Source organism: Gobio gobio (assembly GCF_949357685.1).
Source record: "Gobio gobio genome assembly, chromosome: 2".
Taxonomy (NCBI): Eukaryota; Metazoa; Chordata; class Actinopteri; order Cypriniformes; family Gobionidae; genus Gobio; species Gobio gobio.
This window is the reverse complement of record NC_137098.1, coordinates 2,026,750-2,038,095: the sequence shown is the minus strand read 5'-3', so window position 1 is coordinate 2,038,095 and position 11,346 is coordinate 2,026,750. Positions and strand designations below refer to the sequence as shown.

Genomic DNA, 11,346 nt, shown 5'->3' with positions numbered 1-11,346 from the left:
AGTGAGGGAGAACCACAGCGGGCAGTGGGACGTCTCTCGAGACGCAAATAGATCCACTTCCACCGGGCCCAGCCGCTCGCACATAGCCTCCACCACCTCGGGGTGGAGCCGCCATTCCCCGGGCCTCAGCCCCTGCCTCGACAGGATGTCTGCTCCCTGATTTTGGTCCCCGGGAATGTACATCGCCCTGAGGGATGACAACTTCCCCTGGGACCACAGAAGGACCTGATGCGCCAGTCTGCAAAGAGGGCGCGACCTCAGGCCCCCCTGGTGGTTCAGATACGATACTGCCGACATGCTGTCGGATCGTATCAGGACATGGTGGCCGCGGAGGTCCGGGAGAAAGCTCCTCAGAGCCTTGTAGACCGCCAGCATTTCCAGGCAATTGATATGCCAGGAAGAATGCCGGGTCCCCCACAGACCCCTGGAAAAGCGGCCTTCCATGACCGCGCCCCAACCAGTGAGGGAAGCGTCTGTTGAAACGGACTTCCGGCAACACGACGCTCCCAACACCGGCCCCTGGGACAGGAACCAAGGTTTCTTCCACATGACGAGGGAACGAAGGCATCTGCGCGTTACCCTGATCATGCGAAAAGGATTCCCCCTGGGGGAAAACCCCTTGGTTCTCAGCCACCACTGGAGGGGTCTCATGTAGAGCAGACCGAACGGAATCACGTTGGCTGCTGCTGCCATGAGACCCAGCAGTCTCTGAAACTGCTTCACAGTGAGGCTGCGGCCCAGTTTCACTCTCGAGACCATCGCCAGTATGGACTCCACGCGTGCGGGGGACAGTCGTGCCCGCATCAGCGTCGAATCCCATACAACCCCCAGGAACGTAGTCCTCTGGGAGGGCGTCAACACGCTCTTCTTCGTGTTGAGTCTGAGACCCAAGCACCTTATGTGGGCTAGAACGACATCTCGATGTCGAACCGCCATATCGTACGACTGAGCCAAAATCAGCCAGTCGTCGATATAATTGAGTATACGGATGCCCTGGAGTCTCAACGGAGCCAGTGCTGCATCCATACACTTCGTGAAGGTGCGAGGGGAGAGAGCTAGGCCGAACGGAAGAACCCGATACTGGTACGCTTCGCCCCCGAAAGCGAACCGCAGGAACTTCCTGTGAGCTGGAAGGATGGAGATATGGAAGTATGCGTCCTTCAGATCTATCGTGACGAACCAGTCCTCGAACTGGATCTGAGTCACGATGGCTGGAATTGTGAGCATCCTGAACCTGTATCTCCTCAGAGACCGGTTCAGGTGCCTGAGATCTAGAATTGGACGCAACCCCCCATCCTTCTTGGGAACTATGAAGTACCGGCTGTAGAACCCGGACTCCCTGTCTGGTGGAGGAATATTCTCTATAGCTTTCTTGACCAGCAGAGAGCGTACTTCTTGCTCCATCACCCGCACCTGCTCGGGACCGACCACAGTTCGAACCACCCCGTTGAATTTCGGGGGAGGGAAACCGAACTGCAGTCTGTAACCCCGTTCCACAGTACGCAGGGCCCACGCAGATATACCCGGAAGGCATGTCCATGCGCCGAGATAATCTACTAAGGGAACTAGCCTCTCGAGGCCAGCCTCGGGTGTTATTCGAGCCTCTACCCCAACGCCCTGAAGCGGCTGACCAGCAGGGTGTCGTCGGGGAAGAGGTCCGTGAGGCGCACGCGGCTGCTGAACTGTCGCAAGTCCTAAAGGAGGCGACTGGTTCAGTGCGCGCGCGCAGGGAACCGATGCGGCCCGAAACGTCTTGGACGGCGGGAGCGCAGCAACGATTCCCCGAGAGTCCCAGAGTGGAAACGACCTCGATCGCTCCACCCAGTGGGGGACGACTCTCAGCGGTCCTGCCGAAGCTAGGACCGCTTGGGAGCCTTCTTAGCCTGGATAACGTCCCTCAGGTCGCTCTTAGGCTGGGAAGGCTTCCTGCGAGAGCGCCGCCTCCTTTGCCAAGCTCCCTCGGGAGGGGCGCGGGAGGCGACACTCTGCCTCTGCACATCGCGGTGCGATGAGCTGGATGAGGGTCCGGGCTGCCCACCCGGGCCTGCTCTAACTGCAGAGCCCGAGCGGCAAGGGAAGAACTTCTGGAAGGCGGCTGACTGCTTCCTCGCCTCCTGAAACCTCTCGACGACAGTATCCACTGCCCCGCCGAAGAGGCCAGAAGGCGAGATCGGAGCATCAAGGAGAAAATGTTTCTCGCTCTCCTTGATTCCCGACAGCGTCAGCCAGAGATGCCTCTCAACGCATACCATTCCAGCCATAGAGCGGCCCACAGCGCGAGCCGTCTCTTTGGTAATGCGGAGAGACAAATCCGTTGCCTTCCTGAGCTCAGTGAAATCATCCGGAGATGGTCCCTCGCCCTCATCCAGCTCTTTGAGGAGGTCGGCTTGGTATGCCTGCAGGACCGCCATGGTGTGCAGACAACCAGCAGCTCGACCTGCCGCACCAAAAGCCCTGCCGACTAACTTGGACGTGTCGCGGCAATGTTTAGTGGGCAGCAACGGAGCCTTCAATGATGCAGCGGCCCCGGGTGAGAGGTGGCTCGCAAGCGCCTCTTCCACCTGTGGCAACGCTGCATAACCCAACTCAGCCGTCCCCAGCACATTAGCAAAATCGAGTACTGGGGGATTAGCTACACGGGCTGAGAAGGGTTTTTCCCACGATCTACACAACTCGTTATGCAGATCGGGGAAAAAAGGAAGACCCCGCCGTGGAGGTTGAACCCGACGCCTGAAAAAGCGTTCATCCAGCTTAGATGGTGGCTGGATGTCCACTATTTCTTGTGGCCAATCCAAACTCAGTTTGGCCACAGCGCGGGTTAAAACCTCCACAAGCTCCTCAACAGCGGATGCGTGGGGTGGCGAAAGCCCCACATCATCCACCTCGATCCTCAAATTGTCTGATTCCTCAGAATCAGACAGCCTGAGAACCGGATCCTCCGCCCCGCGGGAAGAAGCCGCATCGCGGGCTTCCACACGGGGCGGGAGGATATCAGAATCTTCAGAGGAGGATAGGGAGGATGCCTCAGCAGTCCCATATCCTCTTGAAAGATCCCGCTGTGAGCCCCACGATCTACGGCGCCGCGCTGCCTCAACAGACGCAGGCCCAGAACCGCGGGGCTCACGAGGCTGACCGGTCTCCTCAAAGACGGCCAGCCGCGAGCGCAGCACCCTCAGCGGCAGCAGTTCACAATCACCGCAAGCCGCCCCCTCAAGAGCGGCTTGGGCGTGCTGCACGCCGAGACACTGCACACAAAGCTGATGTGTGTCCGTGCCCGTAATGTAGCGCGGACACGGGTGCACACACAGCCTGAAACGCTCGCTCGCCATAATATATAAATAATGCTTGCTTTCACGTTGTAACAACACCTTCAGACTGAACAAACAGAGCGCTCACGCTGAAGAGCAAAAAAGCTATCTCTGTTTCGTTCAGACGTCTCTTTGTATCTTCCGGGTATGCCGTCACATACGACGTCATCACGCAACACCAATCGGATTGGGCTGATTCTACTGTTTCTTCAGACGCTTAACGCGAGGGGCGTTCCCCAAAGTGTCGACACGATGACGCAGTTCGAGTTCCCTCGAAGGGGAACTGTCAAACGATTATCTAAAATAGACTACAAACAATATATCATGAGTAATAAGATAAAGAAACAAAGCAAAAGGGAAGACAATAATAAATTGGTACTTTTTGAAAGCATAGCCAAATAAACTGTTCTTCTTTCCCTCAGATAAGATGCATACGTGCACAGATGGCTTTACACAGTAATATTCCTTACTTCCCAGCAAAATACAAGAAGCATTAATCAAACATATTTTTTAAATATTGCCTCAAAAGGCAGAATGCTCTGTGTTTTACAATACATCATATTTTAAGTAGAGCTGATCTTCAGTCTTTCTATGTCAAGCACACATTGGCCATGAACACTACAAGTATGTTCTCAAATTGCAACACTGTTGGGGATTTTGTCTGGGGACAAATAACAATACTCCATTGTCAATCCCTCATTCCGGCTCTTGATGTTGTTGGTCACCTCATGTAGTTTCATTTGGAAAGTCTTTATGGCTTCTTTCACTGGTTGCTCTGTGAAACACATATCTGGATATGTGCCTAAGAACAGCTGGGAAAAAAGTAAGTTCTTCAGTAATGTGGAAAAAAATGTATGGGTAGGCTATTGTACAACAGAATACATGGCGTAAAATGTAATTTGAAACATTATTCTGTTTCTATTACTCACAGAAAATATTTTTTTAATCTTATACCGTGATGCTCAGTAACAAGTTAATTCTTTTTCACATTGATTTAGACTAGATTGCTGCCATGTTCTCTATCCAAATCAGATGTCTAACCTCATTCTTCTGGAACTGACTGAGGGCCCAAACTGTTCCTAGAACCAGGCTGGAACATCCACGGTCAGGCAAACTCTCCTTAATGTACTTCATATCCACTTGGCCCTTCTGTTCGGGAGGTGGCTTGCGCATGGTGGAAGGACTGTTGGGGATCCAGCCATACCACTCAAACTGGAAAATAAAAGTAACATTTACTCCCAGAAATTAGCTTATAGATAATATCCAGAATTTTGCCTAGCAATTTTTGACAATCTTGTTGTGTGTAATGTAGTGTTTAATCTAACCTGTCCAAAGTTGACCGCAGCATGTTGTGCTGATGATGTGAATATCACAACAGTCAGGTACTCAGATAAATCCTCTCGAGTCTTCAGAGACTTTTGAAACTCTGTAAAACAGTGGCAGTATGCATTTACCTTGTGCACACATTTAAAGGTGACTTGATACACACAAAGATGCATATACAAGAATACAAACAATCATGCATGCTTGCACAGACCAGCACTGGCATTCTGGCCATGTTTACACCTGTTATTAAGATGTGTTTTAGGTGATCGGATCGCAAGTAGACAAGGTAGACACATTCCCGTTTACACCTGGTGTTTTAATCCGTCTCTTTTGTCCACTTCTGACCCCAGGGAGGGTCTATGGGCGGGCTTTTTCAGATATTATGATCTAATGGACAAAATAAGCTTGCGCAATTTACATATGAACGCGACTGGAGACAACGGGAAAGCACGGGGAGCAGCAGCTTTCATTTCTTCTATGATAGCCGCAAGAACACGGCGAACGCTGAGAGTGTGTGCAGAGGTGGGTAGTAACAAAGCACATTTACTCCGTTACATTTACTTGAATCCATTTTTGGAAAATGTTTACTTTTAAGAGTAGATTAGAAAGAGGGTTACGGTGTAGAACACCCCAACATTAATTCCTCGGGCTACGCTCCCCTCCAAATCGCAAGCCGTGGAACTGAGATGGCTGGTCCCTCACGTCAGGGACTCAGCGTTTAATTCGGGGCTCCGGCGGATGATGTCCTGTCGATCGCCGCATCACAAGGCAGGCTTGAGTCCTCTGTAGATGAGCAGCCAGCCTTGCCCGAGTCTGATCCAGAGCTGATGGTTTTCTTTCACTCTCATGGCAAAGACCTACAGAGCTGCGGGGCAGGCTGCCTCCACCTTGCATGCCATGGCCATCCTTCAAGTCCATGAGGCAATGGTGCTCTGGGACATGCACGAGGGCAGGGCTGATCCGGGGCTCATGCAAGAGCTGAGCACTGCTACCAACCACGCTCTATGGGTGACGAGGGTGACTGCACATTCCCTGGGTCAGGTGATGTCCACATGTGTGGTCAGGAATGACACTTGTGGCTCAACCTTGCTGATATGCATGAGGCTGAGAGAACTGTCCCATATCCCAGGCTGGGCTCTTCGGCGGGGCAGTCGAGGACTTTGCCCAGCAGTTCTCGGCTGCCCAGAAGCAGACTGAGGCAATTAAGAACATCCTGCCCTGATGGCCAGCTGCTGCCTCCACCCAGCCGTCGGTGCAGCTGCCTTAGCCTGCTTGCTCGCCCCTCCCGTCTGGCCCCAGCATCAGCCTTCACCTGGGTCGAAGCGTGGAAGAGTCCGCAGGAAAGCCTGTCTCTGCCCCTAAGCCTGCCAAACGCCAGGATAAGCAGCATTCCTGCGACGGGTGCCTCAGAGATAGGGCACAGTTCTTGCCAGGAGATGGTGGCAGGACCACTCCTTCCCCCGGTGGAGGACCGGGGGAGATTCATTGGTTTTCCCTTTCCCCGCCGCTGGCTTCACGGCTGGCGGAACCCATTGTGTTAAAGAAAGAACTGACTGTCTTACCTCCTCTGTCAGGATGTGGAACTTGACCACGCACCCATGCCGGGACACTACGCCTCCCATGTCAGGGCCATTTGTTCCGCATCACTTCAGCACTATCAATACATTAATAGATTGGGACTGGAACGATGGCTGTCTCCCTCCACCCTAAAAGTGTATGTTGCTGCTATCGCCGCATATCATGTTGCAGTAGATGGTAAGTCTGTGGGAAAGCATGACCTGAGAGGTTCCTGAGAGGTGCGAGGAGGTTGAAGCCTCACTGTCCTCACCTTGTACCCTCTTGGTCTTGTCAGCTTACAGACAGCACCCTTTGAGCCACTATGGTCAGTAGAGCTTAAGATCCTGTCTGTTAAGACAGCGCTTCTGACTGCGCTCATTTCTGTTAAGAGGGTAGAGGACCTGCAATCATTTTCAGTCAATGAATCATGCCTGGAATTCGGGCTGGCCAACTCTCACATAATTACACTCAAAGGTGATTGGGCTCTCAGGCGAGATCCCAATTCGTCAGTTCAGTTCTGATGTAACGTCTCTGTTCCCTCCTTCAGGAAACGGGGATTACATTAGTAACCAAGATGTTTTTTCATTGGATACTATTTTACTCTTACTCAAGTAACTATTAAGATTATTACATGTACTTTTAATTCAGTACAGTTTTTCTTCTAAGTGCGTGTTAGGAAAGATGAGAGAACATTGTGCTTGGTACGTTTTTCGTCTTCAAACCAAACTTGGCTCACCAGCCAACAAAGTTTAAATCCCGTCTGACTAGCGCTCTTCCCATAATGTTTATGAGTTCTGTCAGTAGGCTGTAGTAGACGTCTTTTGTGGCTGTTTAAACACATTCGACCAAGTGGGCATTTACACTATGATAGCAATCTGGTCAAATGCGTTTTCAACTACCTCTGGAAGTGGTTGAAAGTGGACAGGGTCAAAACGTTTTAGACCCCGTATATTTTGTATTTAGCATCGTCCACTTGTGATCGGATCGACCAAAATTCATCTTAATACCAAGTGTACACAGGGCCTTTGATAAGTTAAACCTGTACTCACTGCCAGAATTATTCATGCCAAAGGAAACATCCTTAACAAATTCTTGAATCTCTGCATCTTTTTGAACAGCCTCATCGCTGTCATAGTAGATCTTGACCACAGCAGAAACAAAACTACAGGAAGAACAAGATGACAAATTAACAAATTAATAAAAATAAATTTGGATGCCAAAATGTTTTTACTAACTGTTGCTACCCTACTACTTACCGGTTTATTGCCTCCCAGATCTTCATGCCATCATCTCTATAATAGTACTTGGGCAGATCTTCCATTCCTCGAGCTTTTATGGCCTCAGGGAAGCACAGGGACTCGTAGGTTAAAGTCTTCATGGCACTTTGCATCACTGTATTCATCCCAGCTCTATCGAGGCTGCTAAACTTTGGATACCAAGAATTCAGTTAATCTTTTGCCTAAACATTTTCAGCACTTATTTAGCCTTCTCAAGTGACCATATAGGGGATTATGGGTGAAGTTTTGTTCTGGTGGGAAATTTAGGAACTACTGTCAGTTTAAGCAAACACAAGCTAACTAAATACAACGAAACCTATGAAATATAAGTAAGAGCATTCAGCAAAAAGACAGAATATCACAAGCCAAAAAGTCAGGTAATGGCTCAGGCCTGCCATGATGAAGATTTAACACTGTTTGCGTTTTTAAACCTATATCAAAAATAGAAATTATGGCTTGCCAGACAAAGACGAAATAATGAAATATGAATAGAATTTGAACAAGAAATGCATGGATATATTAAATTAGGTGTAAAGCTACCTGGCTGAAGATCCCGCCTTCATTAAAGAGCTTTTCACGGGCCGCTGCATTGATTGCAATTGTGAAACGAATATGAGGTTTCAGTAACTGTAAGAAGCAAATGATACATATAAACATGTGCATTAAATATATATTTTTTTCTATTCAAAAAGCATAACCTGAAACAGCAAAAGTGGTTTCCATGTCATTCCCTGGAGTTTTCTGGTTAACATTAAACCATGGTTTAAAAAAAGGGAAGGATATCAGAACCAGCCTTCATCAATAAATTGATACATGAAACCACAATCTTCAGTTTAGCATTGAATCTAAATATCAAGACGGGTACCTTGTATACAGAATGGACTGCAGAGAGTTGTCTGTACATGGCCATTTCAAAAACCTCTGATATCAGATGTGTCTTGAGAAGGTGTGTGACCAACTGGTGTACAATGAAGTCGGCAGATTTCACCCACATCTTGGCAAGCATCCAATCATATTCATTATCACTTGGGACAAATATTGGGCTCGTTTCCCCGTTTCGGTTTTGACTGAGCTGATTCAGATATAATAAAGCCAAGCAGGACATTCTTTACTTCAGAGAAGCTTAATTTTTGTTTTCATTTGATACTGATTCTATATGGGACAGATACCTGAATGGCAATCGGTACAATTTGGTCCAATCTGTCCTTGTACAGCAGGCAGATGGGTGCAGCCAAATAGCGCTGAGAGCTGGATGTTGGCACTCCGTCCAGTATTTTATAATCTGCTATGTAGATGTTTCCTGCCTGTAAACACGTGTACACAGGTGTATAGTTTAGAATGAACAGTTCATAGGTTAAAATAACACTGATTTGAGTCATTTATATAAACTAAATTATGTGAAGAATGTCGCGATACAAGCAAGTCTTGGATTTGACCACCTCAAGTGATGAATGTCTTAATGTTTCTGACCTTTAATTCCTCTTGTAGTGTGACACCTGTCTTCAGAAAGCCCTTCACCATCTCATGTGTGACTGGAAAATTCTTTGGAAGATTCACACATTTTGTGATCATGACAGGATTGCAGCCATTCAGAAACTGATAGCCGAACATGTAATCCTTAGTCCAGTCTTGCATCACGGTCTCTGTCCAGATTTCAAAGGGGAAAATTGAGTCAACTGTCAAAGCTTTACAGGTAGGAAAAAAATGTACCTCTACATTGTTGGTGTCACAGTTATATTCAGTTAGTTTGTTTTCATGGACTTTCAGTTTGGTTTTATTCATGACGTGTTCCCTTTTTGTTCTAGTTCCCTGTTAGAACTAACACTAATCCTCACAGCTGTCCGTCTTTTAGTTTATCATCACTGTGTATTTAAGTTCCTACCTTCGCTCTGTTCATTGTCTGGGTTTGTGCTTGACACTCTGTCTTGCATGTTGGCTCTCTTGTTAGTACTTGTTTAATAAACCTTGGATTATCACCATCTTTACAATACGGGTGCACTAATATGCATTAATTCATGCTTTAATGAGTTAATGTTTGACTCATGAAGAACTAAATTTATAAAGGATTATTGCATCCACAACTAATGAAGATTCTATATGATTAATAGATTAAATAATATATGTATGGCAATTAATTAAATGTGTCATTGTGTATTAATTCCATAATAACATATTAAATTAACTATTAATGTAAATTCATACATTAATTACCAAAATGGTAAAAAGCTATATTTTACCTCTGCAAATCATCAGCTAATGATTCATTAAAGCAGACAACTGGAAGTTAAAATGCATGGCTTCGACCCATTTTGGTAATTAACACATTCATTTACACTACTAGATAATATAATATGTTATAGGGAATTAACACATTATGACACATTTAACTAATAACAATAATCTATTAATCATATAGAATCTGCATTAGTTGCTGATGCAGTAATCGTTAATAAATGGTTTAGTTCTTCATGAGTCAAACATTAACTCATGATTATCTGTGCATTAGTTAAGCATGAATTAATGCATATTAGTGCACCAGTATTGTAAAGTGTTACCACTTCATCTTCTGTGGATATCAGTGTTACAGTTGATTTCCCTGAACAATTGTGTTTTTGGATATATATTTTTTGTTTAAATGAAACAAACAAAAAACCAACAAACATTCTTGACAAAGGAAGAAATAATCCAAACCTAGTAGAGTGTTCTCGATATTAAAACCTTCCAATATTTTTTCAAAATCTTCCATGTCTTTCCAGGAATAAATTACATCTTTAATTTTGTCAAGAAATGATTCCCCAATCCTGAAACAAAATGTATAGAGTATAATTATAAACATTATTTGCATGGTATTGCATTTGTTCTGAATTTCATTCTGGAAAACTGAGGAAAATTTCAGTATCACATTCCCCCAAACTTACCCTTTCACGAAATTCAAATTAAAGTCCGAAGATTTTTCAGCATCAAACTGAACTTCTCCTGGAAGATTATCCATTTTGCCATCTATGCTCATAGGGAAGTCTGGGCCCCAATCCTTCCATCTTTAACAAGAAAAATGACAACACTTACTTGGACATCATGTACACTGTTTTGTTAAGTTAGTTTTACTTTCATGGACTTTTAGTTTGTTTCTCGCCACTAATCCATTTCTATGGACATTGATTCTATCATCACACCTGTTAGTATTTTAGCTCGTTATCGTCTCCGTTTTCAGTTCCTCGTTGTCCGGTATTATTTGCACACAGTTTGTTTATGTTACCTCATTACATGAGTAATACATTTATTTAATAAATATTGTGTTATTTTGGAGTGTCTAGAAGCCATTTACACTAACTCCGCCCACCAATACAAAAAATGTAAATTGAAAGCCATGGTGGCGTAGGGAGTAAGGCACGTAGGCAATACTTTTGACGCGATCGACCAGAGTTCGAATCCGCCTTCTGCTAAACTCTTTTTTCAATAAATAAAAAGAAAATATGTGAAAATTGGAACTAAATTGCTGGTTATTTAATAATAAAGTGTTTATTGGGTAGGTGCAGGGAGGGCTTTATTTTCCTAATAAGTAGGCATTTATTTCAGAATCAGAATGAGCTTTATTGCCAGGTATGTTTACACATACTAGGAATTTGTTGTAGTGACAGAAGTACAGAAGTATTAAATATATATTATTTAATTAATATATAATAATTTACACTCAATATGTTATTATTGCATACTGTTTTATAAATGTACTAAAATACATAGTATCTAACTACTATTTACACTTGTTGCAAAGAAAATACTACTATTTTTACATAGTGTAAATAGAATTGATCGCTATTTTCACAGTGTTGTCACAGTTATGTTTAGTTTAGGTCATGGACTTTCAGTTTGTTTTCATT

At 45.5% G+C, this 11,346-nt stretch overlaps 1 protein-coding gene across 1 annotated transcript; it reads right to left on the bottom strand.

The window, feature by feature from the left end:
• Nucleotides 1-3,940: 3,940 nt before the first annotated feature.
• Nucleotides 3,941-9,399, bottom strand: LOC307122509 (polyunsaturated fatty acid 5-lipoxygenase-like; the record flags this gene model as incomplete). Its single annotated transcript, XM_079810474.1, has 10 exons — nucleotides 3,941-4,120; nucleotides 4,350-4,520; nucleotides 4,634-4,734; nucleotides 7,241-7,353; nucleotides 7,448-7,617; nucleotides 8,009-8,095; nucleotides 8,334-8,540; nucleotides 8,638-8,772; nucleotides 8,939-9,111; nucleotides 9,351-9,399. The coding sequence occupies 10 exons, from the start codon at nucleotides 9,397-9,399 to the stop codon at nucleotides 3,941-3,943; spliced, it is 1,386 nt and encodes a 461-aa protein (XP_079666600.1).
• Between the last annotated feature and the right edge of the window lie 1,947 nt (nucleotides 9,400-11,346).